We start from the raw sequence: 21,988 nt of genomic DNA, 5'->3' as shown, positions 1-21,988 counted from the left end.
CATTTACAACTTATACATAGTAATGAAAGCATTAGCAACAATTCAAATAAAAGTAAACATAACATACATAACAAGATTACATTCTTTATGGATCCCTTAACGTTGAATCACATCTAAATTAACTATTCATCTAACATCACATCCTTAGCAATGATACATCCAATGTTCTTAAACAATATACAATTGTCCTTTTTGTAATTACATTTTAGATTGCTCAATCCTCCACTGTACATGTCACAGGGTATAAAAAGGCTTAAAAGAATAAACATCCGTGTAAATAAAGTACATCATCATCCAATATTAATCCATGATGCAATTAAAGTAAATGAAACCACATATCATACATGATACATCATCACAAAAGATATAAACATCCATCATAAAAGCTAGCCATGATCATAAAACACATCTAATCTAAGTGTACGGTTCCTCCCAAATGTAAATAGCATCATTACACCATCGTGGGCCCTAGCCATCCCTCCGTGCATAACATTCCAAATCACTAAAGAGATCATTGGTATTAACATAGTAGGAATGTCACAGCTAAATCATAATACATCACATGCATAAAGTAATCTAACATGCTACAACATGTACATATGAAATCTAATCATGTAAAGCAAAGCATAAAGTAACAACATCTAACATATGCAATTCATCAATATAAGAAACATACTAGTAAATACTTTCATCATAAGGTATATTATCTATCATAATGATCCAAGAACATAATGAAGATAAATACCAACCAAGAATGCTCCAACCACGGTGTCTACGGATGGATCTCAAATGATAAGAGTGGATAAACACTACCACCCGACCGCGTGGAACCTAAGTGGTCCACTCCCACTGTGCTGAGGAGATAATCTCAAGTCCCAAACAGGCTATCAAATCACAAAGCATAAAAATACTCTCTAAATTTAGGAATCCTAAAAGTATACTAACTCAAAGGTTCCAATCACAAAACCGACATCTACTTCCCAGAGGCACACAAATACATGTAGGAAACCTACTATGCAAGTGGGAAAGTGTCATCGCATAGATCATGTAGAAGTTACCCTGGTAGCTAGCTAAACTCCACGGGTCCCTACTGATCCTAATGCAAGCCACTAGTACCCTCTCATACTAACAAGGCATACTATGGAATGCAAGGTCGCAACCAAGCATTCTCTCTACTCCCATCCTAGTCTGTACAAGCACTCGAGCCATGGGCGAGAACCAAAATAATTATCTTTTTAGGTTCATTTAATCCCCATTTAGTGTAAATGTTATCACTTATTAATAAAACTTACAATGAGTTACCCTGGCAGCCACTTAGGGCCCTGGCCCCCATTGCAAGCCACTTCCTGACACTACAAGTAGATAACCTACCCTAAGCTCATGAAATCATAAAATCACCCCAGTCCTATACAAGTGACTGGAAAGAAATACCAAAAGATAATCCACAATAAGAATCATCAAATATCCACAATAAAACATCAAATCTCCATGAGCAACTGAAAAGCATCCATAGATAATCATGACCACAACAGTTCTCTATTGGCAAATAAAGGTATCACTGATAATTAAAAGTATCCATTGGTTCTCAATAACCAAAATATATCTCAAAATCATACTGATCGAAGACTCCAAAATGGTTGAGACAAAACATGTCACAACATGACATCATCAAGAGATAAATCAACATTTTAGTTCCATCATGGCGGGTGGAAAATAATCCAAGGATAACTGATCGATGACTCAAAAATGGTTAAGTCATGTGTCTCAGATACATATAACTCAGCTTCACTCAAGAAGACTGATGAGCAATAACAATCAGTAATACAAACATCTCATAGAGCATTCCATCACATAACCATGGTTGGGTTTAGAAAGATTGAGACGAAATAAGATCAACATGCCATCACATTTCATAGCCCCTGAGCTTCTAGTAACAAACTAAGACTGGTCAACACTAGTCAACCCAAAAACCCAAAACAAGAAGCATAGAGAAAACACAATGCAAACACATGTTTTGGTTTACTAAAATCATATAGTTGAATAATGTGTGGAGTTTCAGTTTCAGTTTACTAGTATACTTCAAGTGTATAGGATTTATCATTTGACATAGCATTATCCTTCCATTATTTAAAATAATATTCTAAGAATAACTTAAGGATAAATATCTACTCATTAAATCATTTGACACTTAATAAAATCGTTCGCTTTATTTTGCTAAGATCAATGTTCTAATTGAATAACACTTCCTTAATGTTACTTCATCTTTTCAACATAATCAAAGGATCATTATTCGTTAAATTATAAGAGAGTCGATTATCAATCTTTGAATAAGAAGATTATAACTTTATTAAAATGATCAATTAAATCAATCAATTAACATAGGTACATAGTCCATGATCTTTTAAAATTCTAATAGTTCATAATTAAATATTACTAAGTCTCATCATTAAAATATCTAAGGTCATTATTCAAGTCATTAGAATAAGACTTATCAACTTTGATGTAAATACTTTACAACTTCACTAAAAGAATCGATATTAGCATATCAATTAAAACTCTATTACATAACTTAATTATTAATTAAATTTAATTAACTCTAATTAATTAATTTAATTAATAATTACATATCCATATCAATGACCCAATTAATAACTAGCCATAATATGTAAGTTAAAGGCCAACCATAGTCCAATTCTCTAATATTAATAGTTCAATAATGACTTGTTATTATTTAATAACAAGTTATACTGAAAATCTTATTAATAAATCTATAATGACCACATTCGTCACTCTTTTCAATGAATACTAATATTTCCTTAACAAATTCGTATTATCGATAATAATTTCAATTAAGGTTCTATCACATAACTTAATTAATATTATAACTATATTAACAACTCAATAAATATCAGTTGATTAACAATCAGCTATACTCCAAATCCATTAATATTTAAATTAATAATTTAATAATAACTTGTTAATAACTATTAACAAGTTATATAAATCTATGATAATTATCAATATTTAGTTTAATAATAGTTGTCAAAATTATTGACAATTCATCTCTAACATAATTAATATTAGCATTTATACATAACAATTGAACTAACAAATATTAATATTAACAAATTTGCAATTTCCCTAACATTGGTATTATCGATAATCGTTCAACTAAACCCATTGCTTAAATTTGATTAATTTAATAGCCGTTACCTAACTATATTAGCAACTCCATTAAAATTTGAATTAATAGTTTAAATAACAAATTATCCATTATTTTACTAAAATCAAAGAATATTCTCTTAATATCTAATTTAAATTCTCCAAAAATAGTCAGGGATAAGTAACCATCTAACATTTAAATCATTAAAATAATGCTCTAGAATTTCAACAAATTCATCTTGACTCTATTAAATCAATTTTACATTAATCTCAACACTTGAATTAAACAACTTTTCCATTAACTAATCTTAATTAAATCATATTAATTAAGTTGATTAATAATGTACGTAGTTTCGCAATCCATGACCCCTTATCATTACAACGTTACTTAATTAAATATTTTTAAATCATTATAATAATTATTTATTATGAATAGCATACATACATACATACATACATACATACATACATACATACATACATATATATATATATATATATATGTATATGTATGCAGATTTGCATAAAAAGAGAACAAATACATAATTTTAAAATAAAAAGGGCTTTCCAATTCTATAAGTTTAAGAATTCTCATAAAATAATTGTTCTCTAATTTATCCATTAAATAAAAGGGTTTTTTCATACGCATCTAAAAATCCTTGTCTAATCAAATCCACGATTCTATTACAATTCAAACCCAAACCCAATTTAAAACTAATTTCTTCCTTAAATTGAAACTAGGGTTTTTCTATTGTTTTCTTCTCAACCAATATCTAGATTCTAATTTCAAAATTGCAGATTCATTCACAGAGAATATTCAGACACATATAACAGTCACGAAGAAGATAGGAAGAGAAAGAGTGCAAATAGAATATGTGAAAATATGAGTGCACCTAGACACTGATGCTAGTTTTCCATCTTTGAGAAGTCCATAAAAAAATCCCTTCCTTCTCCAACATTCACAATTCCTCCAAGATCCAAGCCAACCGAAATTCCCACGTGATTAAAAGTGCTTGAAGAAGCATAAGAGCATGTAGAAACATATGAGCATGTAGAAGCATATGAGCTTCTCAAATGCATGTAAGCTTTGAAGCTTGCCCAAACACACTAGGAGAGCCTCTATTTAAAGGCCTCTAAGATGCATCTAGAATGTGTCTAGAAAGAACTAGAAGATAAGCATGACAACTAAACATGAGTCTTCTCCAACCTTCTAGATGAGTCATAAGGTTGTAGACACCATGTGCTCAAATAATATGCTAACTCCTAAGTGTAGACAACTTGTGCATACTTAGAGTGCAAACTTTTGTGTTCTCTACATGACAACTCCCGAGAATTTGCAAACTCCTAAATATTAAAATAATGCACATTAATTAATTTAATATTCACTTTACTCTTTCCAATTTAATTTATTTATTATTTTTAAATCTCATGCACTGACTTTAATATCTCCACTTGTTCTTATCTTAATATATTTATATTTTAATCACATGAAATCTAGAATCTTTTAATAATTTTAATATATTTTTCACTTTTGTATTTATTTTTGAGACTTAATTACTAAAATATTTATTAATTTAAATAAATATTATCACATTCCAACTTTAAAATTATAACTTTTATCTTCAAATTTAATTAATTTCTTAATTAATTAAATAAAATAAATATTAAAATATCATATTAATTTTTCATTAAATTAAACCATTAATTAAATCTTTTAATTAGGCTTAATTAATAGAAAGTACACCAAAGACTCATAAAATAAAATACAAAAACCTATCATAGCCAAAATACATACAAAATCAAACCAAGGGTTAGTATCATGAATTACATTATCCAACGTATTCAGAGGGTACTTAACTTAGATACTTGTTCTAATTTTCAATTAGGACAAATGGCTTAAAGGGTTGGGATTTGGACTTGAGAATTTATCTCCCCTCTCTTACCATTGAGATAATGCAATAGGGTACGCTCATCCTGGCAATTCAAGAAAGTCGATACCCAGTACTTGCAACCTACATAAAAACCATGCATGTACAAGCACAATATATACTAAACTAAACAGGCAATGGTAGGAAGTGGTGCATCGTGTAGATCCCGACTAGCAAGTGACTACAGCTCCCTTCCTTAACCACATCAGACACACCATACATAAAAAAAACAAACATGCACACCATACACAAGCAAGTATGGGGTAAGTATCCATAAGAAAACACATATGATAATAAATCATCTAACTAATCAATAACTGAAAATAATGTAATAATCATCATGCATACATGAAATGTAAAGTAACAAGTAATCTCATCATTTAATCAACTGAATTTGAAACAATATCTGATAATCTCAACACAATACTGCTAACCAACAACATAAAACTAGCCCTAAAAGAGTTTGACGATGATCGTAAAAATGCAAACTAGGGGTAGGCACTACAAACCATATTTTCTATTAGTATTAAACATTTAGTCATTTCCTAGGCAGAGTGGGTTAGTCATCATTGTGATTGAGCCATCCAATAAGGGTTAGCAATCTATGATATACTTCTTCACATTTTAGTTTGAGCCAAGTAGGTCTTTGGTTGTTGAGTACTTTAGTTTGGACTGAGTGATAGTGTATGTCAAGCATGTTAGAGACCAGTAAATGTCGAGTGAAGAAGAGATAATTTATGCTGAGTAAGACATTTATTGCCGAGCATTCAAAAGATGAGGCACAACATGTATGTTAGTATGGATCGAACATCAAGATATATAAGTGATGAGTAAACCAGTTTTGGCATATGCATTTTTGATGGCACAAACACTTTTATAAACTACTTTTGGCCAACTTCTATAATTAATTTATGGATTGTAGTGATAGCTAAGTAGGTAATTATATGTTTTGTCAGAGGACATCAATCATTATGAAGGCAGTGTAACCAATAAGAAAAATGGAAGGACTAAACAAAAAAAATGATGAATCTAGATCATTGATCTTGATCTAGAAGGTTCGTCAATTGGTTATCTAAAGAGGGACCCAAACTATAAATCATAAGGATGCAAGCAGAGTGTGTATGTGATGTGAAGTGATAGCAAAGGAGGCTATGTTTGTTAGAAGAAGAGAGATCAGACAGAACAACTGAACAAAGAAAGGAAGAGAAAAACAAAATATATATGATAAGGAGATCAAATCAAGATTGGAAAGAGAAGATTTTTAACCTAGTAATAGAGTGATAACTAAAAGATTATGTACTGAGACATTCTAACTAGTATATCAGGGTAAATCTTTTAACAGAGTGGTCCTAACATGCTTATTCAGATCTCCTATCTGAGTGCTTACTTAGTTGTAAGTTTAAATATTTAATCAAGGTAGGCTGAATAAGTCTTGTAACCTCCTAACAAGGCAAACCCCTAATAGGGTAGATCACTAGAAGTGATCAAACATTGTAGCCTTAACAAACACACTTTGTTGCAACTATAGTGAAGATTTTTGGGTATCATTCGTACCCTAATTTTATCTTCACCTTGAAGGGTTTCTAGGTAACCAAAATTTCTTGTGTTATCTGTGTACATGTGCTTTCATGTTTATGAATGTGATGCATACTTAGATCTATTATGGCATAATAGTTATGTAGTTGATGATCTAGATTTGAGATGGCTAAATGGTGAATGTGTTTGATTTATTTGATGATGTTAAAAGTTTTACAGATCCTGATTCAACCCCTCCTAACTATCTAACTTCCCAATATGACTTCCAACAATTTGCATTAGAGCCTTGTTCTCTTAGAAGAAGTCTAATAGCTTGAGAGTTAAGATCTTGGAGATGGAGGCTTACGAATTGGGAAAAATCATCAAGCATCAGATGCTTGACATCTAGATCATAGTACATCATCTTGAAGAATAAAGAGAGGAGTTAAAGAGATCATTAAATAAAAGGCAAGAGTTGGCTATTTAGCAAAATGATACACTCTATCAAGAAGAGGACACTAAATGACTATTTGACAATGGCAATTTTAGTGTAAGTGGTCCATCTATAGAAGGCCTATTGGAGAAGAGAAACCTACTGAATGAAGAAGTCAAAGGATTGAAGAGAGAACATGAAATCCAATTAGTAAGGGTATGTGAAGTGACTAGATAGAAAAAGAATGCTAAGGAAGAAAAATTCATGGCAGAAGAAGACAAGAGACAAATGGCTACTAGACTTGATGAAAGAAGATTTGATGTGTAGAAGCTCGCAAACATTTAGCTAGACATAATGAATCAACTGCTACATGCAAACATTGTTTGCACCAATATTCAAGATACATTAAATATTCTAATCTAAAACAATTTCTCATACAGTAGGAATTTTGTAGGGAATCATGAAGAGGGGATAATTATAAAGATTTCAAATGTTAGGACATACAATTATTTGTTTAATTTCTTCATTTCCCAAAACCACTATAAATAGTTCATTTGACATCGATTTTAGGATACCTCAATATTCAAGCTTTGTGTGATCCATGCCTTAAGTCTTTGAATCCTAATTGGCCTGATGCTTTCTTGGTTATTAGAGACATTAAAGCTCTTTAAATTATTCAAATCTACAATATATTACATATGCTATAGATGTCTAATGACTAAATATTAATGTAGTTTTTTTCCATTTCAATTCCTATGTCTCTATCTCTATTTCGTAAAAATTATAGTAGACAAGATAAAATCTTAAATGTACTTCCATTCATAGAATTATAGGAAATCAGAACCCCTCTTCGCTCACAAATATAGAAATTTCAACTAATAACTTTGAGGAAACCAGTCCACCACCACTTGTAGCCTCTTTGTCAGTGAATTCTAAAGGGCTAGCCACAACAATGTTATGTAACTTGCAGATATAATTCACAACAGATGTCAAGAAATAAACAAACACATACTTGAGACTAGTTTTTGTACAAAAAATGTGCAACATATCTAAATTTCAACCATTAAAGATGTGTGTGAAGCATTCCATGGTATTTGCATGAAAGTTGAGGCAATTTCGTCACTTTTACAAGAATTGTACTATGACCAGTACTGCAATCAAGGAAATGATGCAGCGATTAAACTTCACTTCCAAAGGTTTTCCTAGGTTTATTTAGTCGTATATGAAAATAATATGTCTACACAGTTCAAGCATAATGAAATCATTCTATATTCTTACAATAAGTTCAAGAATATCTCGACGAATGAAACCATGTGTGTGGAACCATAATTTGTCTTACAATAAGTTGCCCTAGATTTCAACATCCTCTTTTACAATAAGTTTGATATAACTCAACAATTGAGACCTATGTAAACAAAAGTATTAATTTCAATAATTAATCCCAAAAAAGGTAACTTATTATTGTGTCAATGTTTACATATGTTAGTTAAATCAAATGGATTCCATAAGTATCTCTGTCACATATGTATTTTAAATATGTTTCAATGTTATTATATAAGTTAATGATTTTATGTCTTATAATAAATTTGAAATTATCTCTACAATTCAAACTATGTGTCAACAAGAATTTATAATTCAATAAAAATTGCCAAAAAAAGTACCTTATTATAGTCGATGGGTTTTGTAAACATCTTTAACTATTGTATCAATGTTTACCTATGTCAAATGAGTTAGATGGATTTTAAATGTTAACAAGATTTTCAAATTATATATATATATATATATATATATATATATATATAAAATTCAAACTATGTGTCAACAAGAATTTATAATTCAATAAATATTACCAAAAAAAGTACCTTATTATTGTCTATGGGTTTTGTAAACATCTCTGTCTCTTTTGTCAATGTTTGCATTACTCAATCGAGTTCAGTGGATTTTATAAACATCATTATCTATTGTATCAATGTTGACTTATCTCAATTATTCAAAAAAATGTTGATTTAGGCTTATGCAAAAATAAGTCATCTTCTAAAAACACGCTAAATATATATATTCTACTATATACATGATTTCCATGTTATCTACCACTACTTTCAAAAATAAATATTGTACAAAAATGACAATAGAGATATAATGCAATTATTCATAAGTGAAGCAACAATTTATTAATGCTTTCATCCAAAATAAATTTTGTAGTGCATCCACAATTGAAAATTTAATTCTTGTACTTGTTTTATAGAAACAATAGCACAATGTCCACATGACAAAGTCATGATGAAATAATCAACAATGAAGATGACTAGTATTGGACACCATGGCTCTAAAATTGAACCCACATGTCATAACCAAGATACATAGTGGACAAATCATCAATGAACCAATTGTACAAATTGTTGCTATCTCCAAATTTGGTGGCATGGATGAGAGCAATAGAAGATACAAGCTACATGTATTTCATGGTTTCTATAGTCAAAGAGCATCAATACCAACCAAATACAATAATTTTGTACTCAAAAAAGATATTGTGGTTGGAACAATTATTCGATTAATAAAGTATAGTAGCCCAAGAATAAGTACAAATAGGTTAGTGCACCAATTCTTTACTACCTTAGTATCATAGCATTATTCAAAAGATTATTTATTATTCAATTTATCCTCAATTAACAATTAACTGTAACACATTTATAGGTGGATAGTGATTGGTGATCTTCATATCATAACTTCACATAAGAAAATTTATGTCACACCTGTTCCTATTGATCCAGATAAATTTGACAACAAATAAAAAAAAATTGTGGATACTCTAACCACATCAAATCAGTTCAACATTACTATACCACCACTACTAATGCCACATCAAAAAATATTGTTTGGTGTATAATCCTCATTAAACAATCTTGAGTCACCAACTTCGATTACACCTACAAGGAATCTAAATCCTTATCAGCCTAGGTGGACCATAACAGCTTGTGTCACAACAAAGAGTGAAATAGTACACTACAAGAACCCTTGAGGAGCAAGCCAACTTTTCATCTTTGACCTTATAGATGTCAAAGGAACTAAAACAAAAGTAACTTGTTTGAATGATATTGCAAGCAATTCACACTACAACGTAGGTGCAATTTATACACTTTTAGGTGGAACCATTAATCACAAAAAAATATAACAGGTTGAATAGTGGGTTAGAAATCACTCTCACTGCTGACTCAAAGATCATCTATTGTGAGGTTGACTCATCAATTATGAAAGTACAATTCAATTTTACACCTATTAGTGAAATAGCCAAAATAAATAATAATGCATCCATTGATGTAATAGGAATTATCATATCAGTTTATTCTACCTCTACAATCAAAAGAACAAATGGCATAGAGACTCCACCACATACAATAATGTTGTTAGATATGTCTAAGAAAACTATATATTTAACTCTTTAGGGACCAATAGTTGAAAAGGTGGGTGGTCAATTACATGACAAGTTTGAAAAAAAAAAAACAATTGTGCTTGCAAGTATGAAACACCTGATTCTGAATGAACTAAATTAGGAATGATGTGAACTTTGATATAGACAGACACATCTTTCTATTGCCTCCTCTATTAATAGTTTTTGATGATCCATGTTTTTTATTTTAAAAAACTGTTACTTTTAGATTATGCAAATTATTTTTTTGTGCTTAATATAGCAAGTAAATATGCATGTAGACCATGTTGAATGAAATCTATAATTTAAATAATTTACATTCAAATGTTCTACTTCAACAATGTTTTGCACATCAAGTTCTTGCATCACTCCATGGATGTGTTAAAATTGAAGCCCTTAAAATTAAACAAATAACATATGGATTTTGAATGAGGGAGCTCTGCTAGGGTTCCTTTAACATATGAATTTCGAATGAGGGAGCTCTACTAGGGTTCCTTGATAATCAATGTAAAGACTGCTCCTACATAACCAATGCAACATCAACAATCTCCATAAAATGCAAAAAATTCAACGACAGTCAAAGTCTTTTGAATATTGAATAGTCAACATTATTTGATTAATTATCATTAACTTCAACAAAAATGATACATATACCTATATGCTCAAATCTAAAAGAAACCATAATTTCATTACCAAAATATTGAGATGTACCATTTATGTCGACCTTTTGACAGAAGCTCCAAAAACACAAGGGAGAGAATATTGTAGGAGTGCTTTACCACCCTACCATGAAACTATTAAGCTTCCCTAGAATCTTTCTTGACATGAAAGATACCTAGCTCGGCAACAAGGAAGTTTAAACAAGTAAAACCAAGAGAAGTAATGGAATTGTATAACACATAGTCAACAATATAATTAGAAGATACCATCTATCCAAGGTTTATTGTATTTGTATAACAAAACCCACTTTTTAACCACTTTCCACCATGCTATAGAATACACTCCATATCAAACCATGGATAATTTAGAGGTGGTTATATGTAATAAAAGACATCATAGTTCAAGAAATCTATAGTAGTTTTCCCATGATTAATAACATATAATGAATGAAATGTGAATAAAAGTGTATACTATTTTCCATATCTAACAAAGGCTTTTCATTTTAACACAAGCTCTTAAGTGTTCACTCTACACATTTTTTATGGCATTTTAAATATTACAAGTGCAACGAATGCTAGTATTGATATCTAGATTATCATTATCCCCAAAATATGGACAAGATTGGATTGCTAAAATCTACAATTATTATCATGTAAAACACATATGCAATACATAGCTTGACCCAAACACTTGACATTAATTTACAACAGGAAGGTGGAAATAAAGGAAAACAAATACATCATATTCATTTCATACCCTTTCCTAATAGTTCACATACAACACCCTTCTACACATTGTTAGGACATAATGTTGGAAGTTGTTAGGGAAAAAATATCTTCCCTTGAGTGATTTCATATGAAAGTAGATTTAACTCCACAATACTTCACACAGAGTGTTATCAAAACACATCACTAAAGAGTTCACAAGGAAATATGATAGGATGCTCTTCCTCTAATAAAAATATCTCATCTAGTCACTCTACACAATGAAAAACACTCGATAAGAGTAAGGAAATCTTATGCAATGTAAAACAGTAGTTTAGAAATTGCAATACGAATCACAATGATTACTAAACAATTGTTACTAAGTTCATTGCTTAGGTATTGCTTTCCAAAGTACACTTATAAGATGAATTTTTGATGATTTTACAATCAATGAGTTAACCACTTATAAAACTCCAAACATAAGATAGCAATTAGAATGATCAAAATTTGAAGACAAGTATGTTTTGACAATTAACCTATTTCAGAGTGTCTTACTTGTTGTCCGTTCATAAGGATTTCTCATTTAGTAGATTGTAACAACTCAGTTTATATACAATATTATGAGCTTATATACTATTTATTTTATGCAAAACCATACACGAGATGCTATATTCTCCAAGTCTTAAGCCAAGGTTGTCAACCACCAAATATATCCCTTTTCTCTATGTAGAAAATCAATTCAATTTTTACTAGATTACAAGTAATAATCTCTATACAAAGGATGTATTATCGAGCTCCATTATGGTTAAGTTCTCAATCCACAAATTCATAATAATTAGAATATGAATCCTTAATGTAATATCCTTTAATATTTCCTTTAATGACCACAAGCTCAAGTTAGGTAGTGCAAAATGATATTCACATTGTAGCAAGAACTTAGTGCAATTAATTTCCCAAGCCTTCACATCAAATTACTTATTTGATTTAAAAATAAATAAATAAAAGCACAGATCCTTCTAAATTGCATCAGCGATATTGGATACATTGTTCACAAGCAGCATTCACAAGACAAGGCAAACTGCATCAAAATTGTTGGACACATTGTTCATAGGGAGCATTCACACAGCAATAGAAATGATTTTTCTACATCATACATAAGTTATACCTCACACAACACACTAATTCATAAGGAAGATATAAAAATTCATTATAGTTTCAACTGGTTATTCCAATATAAGACTATAGAATTGGAAGTCTATCATTCCTTAATTTGTCAAACTCTAAGGTAATTCCAACCAATTTCAACTTTTCAGTATTCAGATGTCACTAGGCACAATATACATTGTGGTAGGTATAAAAAGAGGGGTAACTTTCACAAATTAACCAAGAGATTACCTCTCCATCCATTGCTAATGCTCACTCCAAACATCGGATAAAGAGGCCAAGTTGTTCAAGTTTAAATCAAAGTTGGAGTAATAACGGTGAGTAAAAATTTCGTGATTAATAAGGCATTGAAAAATCGTTTCCTTCACAAGGTGTTCAGTAGCAAGATGCATTAAAAAAAAAATCATGAAGAATGTAATAGGGTGTTTTGACTATATAAGTGATGCCTTAACTATGGTTCATTTTCCTTTCTTAATAGCTGGCATGCATTAAGATTTGAAAGAAGCGACTATTTTACAAGTATGTCCAAACCATACTCAAGGAAATATAAGAACTTCATTCCCATTTCATACAATTTGTATTGAACAAAGACATGCATTCATAAACTCAGCGCAAGAAGGAAATAGAAGAACCTGGTATTGACCTTGTTGAATCGTGATTTTCCAAGCTTTGTTTCCTGTGTTGGCAGCATTAATTTCTATCAACTGTCGGCAACCTTATGGTTGGTTAACCGTCCACCGTCCAGCCCACACTCAGCACCGTTCACATTAAAAGCAGACAAACAGCAGCATACAGCCGCCCAAGTTCATTTCAGAATCAGTCTTCAACTACCAGTAGTTGCATATATTAAATGATATATGTTAATATTATATGTCATGCAATACATGTGTTTGATATTCTAGAGAGTTCTCAGACCTCTATAAATAGAGGCATTATGTAAGGATTTAAGCATCAGATGTTTATCTGATCATGGTGGATCAATAGAGCCCATTTTGGGTTTCTCATGGTGGATCATGAGTGGATGGAATGCTGTAGCATTCTATGGATTTGTAATAGATTTTAGTTATGTTCATGAGTATGAAGTGCTGTAGCACAACTTGATGTCTTTGTATTTTGCTTATTGATTTGAATGTTTATCATGTCTTCGTGTTTGTTTTTGATCCACTCTATCCACCTCCTTCATCCTGCAGTTCTGTCTCTGACAACCACCTCCAGTTCTGTCTCCAATTTCCTTCCTTATTCCCGCACCATGTCCCCTAGCTTCATAACTTTTTTCTTTTTAATACCCCTTTCCTCAGACAAAAACTGACCCTAATTACTCCCCTCCCCCGAATATTGTAACTAACTCTTTTTAAATAATTGCATTTACGATAATTCTATTCAATAAATTTCATTTTGAAAGACAACATTCTAACAAGGGTCCAGGTGGCAAAATAACTCATTTTATTCCGCATCACCAAAATTGGGTTGTGACAATCAACAACGACTTTTTTCCTCTTGAAACTAAGAATTGTATCGACACGACATTAGAACAACAATATCTTCAAATTATTCAATAGGAGGATATATAATGTGTGACATTTGTGGACAACACTTTTTTTCAACCTTACATCCCCATACACTAAATTTTATTTCAACCCTTTGAAAAAGTTTTCATGAAACGATGGAATCCTATGAAGACAGACAAATCCTACTCATTCATCAACATTTGCTGGTAAACACAAGACGAGTCCTTTTAATCCTTGGCTGCTACAATCCCAAGAAGGGACATGAGATGTTGTAATGAAACACATGCAATCATAACATTTACAATCCAAACACTCCTTCGATGCACTTCTCTTGGTGTCGGCGTGTATTCCTTCAAATTCCCCTACAATTCCAAAACCTTATTGCGACCATTAAATCTGTTGTAACGCAGAGATCTCTCCAACATTCTCAAACCTTTGCTTCCGTTCACATCATCTCCGCTCATGTCTTCCAAGCGGACGCCAAGCTCAGTCATCTTCAAACTGCTTTGACCACCGGTAGCTAAAACTCTGTATTTCATTTCAAGTATACATTTTACGACCTTGCAAGGCAATATATCTACGGCGGGCAATAAGCTGCCAAATTGCACATGATATTTCACGTTTCTCTCCAACTTGAAAGATTTGCAGCTTCCCCTGTTCGCTTGTTTATTGCAATCCAAATCAACTTCATATTTTCCATCAATTGCCTCCATATTTTGCCCTCTCTAGTCCCCACCTCATCAACAGACATAATTGTAGGCAAACCGCCTTGATGAGTATGAAGATTAATGATGTCAATCAGGAAAGGAGATTGAAGATACCAATCTGGACAATCGCCTGCATATGGAACCCCCCACACGATCTTGGAAAAGATTGGCTTGTTCTCATATTGCACATCCACAACCCACATGAGATCTGAAGAAGCTGGATCAACATGGTCATAGAATGTGGAACCACTTTGAATGGCCTCATCAGGATCTTTAATAACAGAGAAACAGCTTGCATAGAATTTCCTGAAGCCACTGGGTGAAGAAGAGGTGAGATGTTTAAGCTGTGGATTTTGTGTGGAAGGCCAGCGAGTCGAACACACATCTTCCCACAAGCTTTCCTGAGTTGCAATGGAGGAAAAGCGTGGAGAAACACAGGCCGCTTTTGCAAGGGTTTTGCCATCCATACGACCTAAGATTTCTGTGAGAACATCGCCGTCAGAGACATGATTTAATGAAATAGTGCCCCTGGCCCCCGGTTCTTTAATTTTTTTTTCACAGAGAAAATTGGATAGTTTACATAATTTAGTATTTAAGTTTATCTAAAGAAATTTGAAATGAAAAAGGGAAAATTTGAAAATAAGGGGTAGTTTTGAAAAAAAAAAAAAAAAAAAAATCCTTGGTATGGTTTTCGATTTTCGTGGCTGCATAGGCACGGCAACGGCTACCCAGCCAGTTATTTCGACTGGCTGGGTATGACACCATTCATCTCCTCCGTCTGCTTCCTTTCGCCTCTCCTCATGCACGGACTCCGCGGCAGACTGTCCCGTACCGTCAGCCATGCACAGACCCCGCGACAGTACAGTCGACAAAAACGTATTGTATTTTATGATTTAATTGAATTTTTATATGGTAAATTTAACAAGTTAGAAATATCAAATTGATTTGTGTTCTTTTAATATGTTGATAAATTTAACAAGTTAAGTTAGATATATCAAATTGATTTGTGTTACTTGTATATTAAATTTGTATTATAATATCTTATATATAAATAAACTTAAGGATTGTTTATGATCAACCAACAAGATATTTAATTTAAATATTTATGTATGTACATTAATATTTTGGGTAATAATTTTTTTAAAATATTAAATTGTATGTTAAATGAATATCATATATTAATTTTTAATAACTTGTTGAAATTTTTTTATTTTAAGACCTTATTTCATTTATTTTAATTAGTTGTATTTAAAATGAAAAGATAATTATATATTGCTGATACATTTGTTAAAAATAGTTTGCATCTATTTATTTTATTTTTAAAATTATTTGATTTAGAAATTAATATAAAGATATAAGCAAAGTTATCATATTTATAATCTATTATCAAATTCAAACTTATATGTTATTAAAACATTAAATGAAATATAATGATACATTTCATAAAATAATATAATTACTATTTAAAATGAAATGAGAAAGTTTATTGTGTATTGTTCTATATTAGTATGTTTGTAACAAGTGCCACCTAGTGGCTAGTATTTACCATCATTTTTAAATTTAGTATTTTTTAAATATGATTTAAAACTTAAAAAAAAAACTATACAAGATATTAAATACTCTATTTAATATTTATATTTTAAATATTTACTAGGCATTGTATTTTTTTAATGAAATAAAATTTTGAAAATTGTACAATTTAGATAATTTTTTATATTTTTAAATTATATTTTAAATTTTAGTCATTGTCATTTAAATAAAAATATAGACATTGTCAATTTTTAAAAAATAAAAAATTGCTTTCTACATCTTTAGTAAAATATGATATTGTTAACGAATTTAAATGTATTTTGTGTATTATTATTTATTTAAGTTGAAAAAAAGAAATCATATATTAAATAGTTATGAAATTTAACAACTTAATAAGAGGAGTTATCTATGATATGATAAATTAGTTTAAAATAAATAAATAGTTTTTAATTTTTTTAATAGGAAGATATCTATTTATGTTTCAATGATGTATATAAAAATATTTAAATTTTACAAGGAAAGTCAATATTTAGAAATTACAAGTTAAAAAACTCTTGTAATAAGTAAAAGAATTAAAAGACAAAAACTTTAATACATTATAGTTTACTATAAATTACTTTTTGTAAGTATTCATTAATAATATTAATAAATAATTATAATATAGTTTTACATATTTGCTCTATAAATGCACCTAGTGGATCCTAAAATATTGGATTGATTAACAAAAATTGCAGCGAATGAGCAAAAATTGCAGGGATTCTAAATGAGCAAAAATTGTAGCGAGATTTGCAGAGACTTAGGCATTTGATTTACAATTTTTTGTCTTCGCGGTGCACAGATGGTGATGCGTGCCTTGGGGGCGTGGTGATCATTTGTGGAGGAGAATGCTCCTCCACCCCAGTTTGATTTTCTCTTTCCTTAACTCATTGATTATCTCTGATTTGTTTTTTTCTTTCCTTTTTGCTTTTTTCTGCGCTATGGAGTTGGGCTCCAGTGTCTCCCTTATTTCCATTAATCCCAATCTTGCTATGTTATCTCCATTGCCTTTCAATGTGCCTTCGGGTTCTGGTTCTTTCACTTTGCCTTCTAGTGTTGAAACCCCACCCTTAGCTTCTATCTGTAGCCCTAGCCCTTCAACCTTGCCTCAAAAGAAGACTTTGCAGAGATGGTGGCACCTAGTAATCATGGGGTCTCCGGTAATGCGAGATTTGTGCAAGTGGTTGGAGGCAAGAGATCATTCGAGGAAGGTAAGGAATCTCCCAACCTTTTGAATGAATTTGTTCTCTCACCAAATGACACTATGCTTAAGGAAATTGCTTTGGAGAAGTCTCGGCTCTGTGACACTGCCATTTTCTTTGCATGCGTTGATATTGAAAAATGCCCTCTTAGAAATTTTTTGGATGATTGGTTTCATAATTTATGGAATTTAAAACTAGGGCTTAAAATTTCCTTCTATAGATAGGTTTAGAAAGAGCTTTTCATTATTTTCTTTCATAATCACGAGGCTCAGGTCGAAGCCCTAAAACGACAATACTGGAATGTTGGTAAAACCTCCTTTAGGGCTTTGGCTTGGTCTCATGATGCAATATGCGAAGAATTCCTCGCTCTGTCTTCAGCCAGGTGGATCATTTTAAAAGAAGTTCCACCATTCCTTTGGAAATTCCTTGCTCAATTGCTTGCTCCTTTTGGTACCATTATCAGAATTGATGAAACATCCAGGCTTGTGGCTAATCTTGATGCTAGGGTTTTAGTTTCTCTTAAACCAGGGGTTGATGTTCCCCAAAAACTTACCCTAAAAATTGAAGATGAAACTATTTCCTACCTGGTTGAACTTCTAGGGGGTCTTAACGCTTGTTTTTTGTGTAAAAAAGAAGGGCATATTCGAAAGAACTGTCCTATCATTAATAATAAAAATGCTGAACCAAAATAGGGGGACATAGCTAACAGGAACCCTATCAACAAAGAATTAGCTATTATCCCATCTTCTTTGATTCCCACTAGGAATTTTGATAGATCTTCTGGTTCTCATATTAATAATCCTATAGCTAATCAACCTAGTAAGACTCAACACCCTACCTTTTCTAAATAGAATAGAAAATTGAGGGACAATGAGGGATTTCAAACAGTGAAAAATAAGAAACAAAGAAAAAAGAGTCTTTGTAGATGTTGGAGGATATCTTAGATCTTGTTGCTATAGAAGCATCTTTGACATAGTGTAAGGCCAAGTGAACCCCCAATGGAGGTGACCAGACCTCCAACAAATAACTACACAATAAAAACACAATACAAGATACAAGATCTGATAGAAAATATACCCTTCATTCATCCAATAACTAATTACATGTAATTTGTTGGGTTGTAAGGCCTTCTCAATGACTGTCGATACAAAAAAAATTACAACAGCAGTTATGCAAGACCTTGTACAATCCAAATACTCCCAACCCTAGGTAGTCCAAATCTGTAACAATACAAACTATAGGAAAAACCAAGAAAGGTCTAAACGTGTGCTCCTAAGCCACCAACCAATCTTCTTATTCCCTATTCCAACACTTAGCTATTATCTCTGCTCATAATTCACAACTCTAGATTCCTTCTTGAATCTCCACTCACTTCTTACAATGCTACCCAACCCCTCCTTTTATACTTACATGACCACAAGTTAGCCTATTGAAAATAGTATAATCTAAAATCCATAATAAGCACAATATGCCTTTGTCAGCTTATAACAACCATTAAATGCACTTAAGAGAATCAGGACCAAAAATAGGTCCTTACACATCCCATGATCATTCCATGTCATGAATATGTGAAACAAATATTAAATACACCAAGTCAGTTGATCAAATATCCAAGAACACCCGTCAGTGAACCAAACCATCAAATATCAACAACAACCACTGAGCACATCAACGATATGCCAAGCATACTAAGAAAAGATTTCTATCGATCTCCCACAAGCATCACCAAGTACATGTTTTACTAAGAAGATCGTCAACTAAGTACCTCAAGAATCACTGAGTTCCTTTAGTCACCAAGTTCCTTCGGTGAAACTACAACTAGGAGCTACCCTAGTAGTGAACGAGCATCACTCTGTTTGGCCAAGTCCCCCAAATCCAAGGTCAAAACCACTACAGCATAAAAGACTTCCAACTATCTCAGCATACTCCTACATCAAAAACCCTAGAAGCAAAAAGATGTTCTTAATATCTAGAAGAAAATCTTCTAGGATTCAACACATAAACCTCAAACTAGTTCTTCGAATACATGACCTCCAATTTGTCAACTTGTACACTCTTTCCAATATTTCACTTCTGTAGATCTTTTCCTACAACATATAGCTTCACATATGTCCCGATCACTTCCTTCTTTGACCTACTACAAGTCTTTTTCCCACACTAGTCTCTAACCCCTTGAGAATCCCTCAATTCATCTCACTTACCAAAGCTCGGGTTCCTCCTACCAAGTTCTGCATTTTGCAAAGAAATCAAGGAAAACTTACTCCCATCCTTCTTAATAGTAAACATAATCGTGCATTTCCCTACAATCATACTACCAAGTAATATGTGACAGTTACTCATATACAAAATATCACACAACACCTGATCCACATACCATCCAATCAAAAAATAACTAAGGCATTGTTCCTTTACCTCTAAAGCACATTCATCTTGCAACCAATTGATCCTATAAGGACAAGAATGTCTCTCTCTCTTCAAACCAAGTTTATGAACCATCTCCTTGGCAACTAGGTCATTAGTCTACCACTATCTACAATCACATTATAATATTTACCTATAGAATTACATCGCGTCTTGAACAAATTCCTTCTTTGATGAGGTTCCAATAGCTTCTTACCAAAAAATACTTGCCAAGCCATCAAGTTATCTTCCACCTTAGGCTCATTCACCAAGTCCCCATTCTCATTTACCATAGCAGCTCTTTAATCACCAATCTTCTTATTAGCATTAGGATGTTCAAAACATCTATGACCTTCTTCACCACATATGAAGAAAGTACCTTTAAATGCACCTCTATATATTCTTCTCCTTTGTTCATTAGGTATTGGTTCATCTTCAACAATTTGTTTATCCTATATCAAGTGATCATGCTTATCCTTCTCCTAAGAATTACCTTGATGTCTTTTCTTCAAATTATCTTCTTCCTTTAGAGCATATAGATAAGCATCCTCAACTTAATCAATCTTCAACATACCAATCTCATTTTGAATATTGAATAGTAGACCATTAACATGCCTAGCCACCTTTTTCTTAGAAAATTCTCTATGCCTAGACCAAATAGTTAACTTGTAGAACTTTTCGGTATAATCCTTTGACTTCTTTGGATACAGGACCTCTTAAACAACTCAAATTCATAATCAACAAGAATAAACTTAGCCTTCAATTTTTTCACCATCCATCTCCAACATGTATTTTATTTCACCTTTCTCTTCTCTATTGTGTTGTAATTCTTTCCACCATAAAGAAGCACAACCTTTCAACTCAGTATGTGTCAATCTCACTCTAAGTGGATCTCTAATATCCTCTAGCTCAAAGTAGTCTTATAACTCACCAATCTAATCAATCAAGTCTCCATGATTCAAAGTACCTTAGAAATTGAAAACATTCATCTTATACTTCATCTTCAACTAAGCTTCAGATCTATCCAACTGACCAGTTATGTTTTCCATAGATATCTCCATCTGATCGATCTTATCTTCTCCATTAGATCCAACAACCTCAAAGGCTTCAACAACTTCCTCATAACCATATTACATACCCACATTCCTCGATAAACAAACAATATCTCTCATTATCTAAATGACCATATCATTCTTCATCAACTCCATTAAATTTGATGTCTGATCTAACATTTCTGAAATTTTAGTCTCCAACACATCACTGAGATCTATAATTTCCCTAAGGTCCAATCTTCTAAAAGGTATCTTCCAAGATATTTTAAAAACCTCTACAACAAATCCTACCTGAGATCCTTGTGATAAACTCGACTTGCTTTCACCTTGCACAAACAACAAAGAATGGTTTCACAAGTTGAGGAACATAGATCTATGAACCAAATCACACGAAATATCTACAACCAGACTCCAACAATCACCAACCAGATCAAATCTTTACTTTGATAATACCTTCATACCTTATCATACTTATCTCACACTTATCATGCCTTCATAAGTTTCAACTCATTGAAATCCTAGTTCAATTGATTGTGTATCTATTAGTATGTTGTCTCATT

General features: G+C 31.9%; 1 protein-coding gene across 1 annotated transcript; it reads right to left on the bottom strand.

The window, feature by feature from the left end:
- Positions 1-14,863: 14,863 nt before the first annotated feature.
- On the bottom strand, positions 14,864-16,050 carry LOC149531356 (F-box protein At3g44326-like). The gene is made up of 3 exons (XM_089808329.1): positions 15,917-16,050; positions 15,122-15,736; positions 14,864-15,029 (listed from the first exon to the last, which is right to left on the bottom strand). The coding sequence occupies exons 1-3, from the start codon at positions 16,048-16,050 to the stop codon at positions 14,864-14,866; spliced, it is 915 nt and encodes a 304-aa protein (XP_089664455.1).
- Between the last annotated feature and the right edge of the window lie 5,938 nt (positions 16,051-21,988).

This window comes from Cupressus sempervirens, chromosome 11 (genome assembly GCF_028749045.1).
Source record: "Cupressus sempervirens isolate cs-2001-9-10 chromosome 11, ASM2874904v1, whole genome shotgun sequence".
Classification (NCBI taxonomy): Eukaryota; Viridiplantae; Streptophyta; class Pinopsida; order Cupressales; family Cupressaceae; genus Cupressus; species Cupressus sempervirens.
The sequence above is the reverse complement of the archived record's forward strand: the minus strand, read 5'-3'. Positions and strand labels throughout refer to the sequence as shown.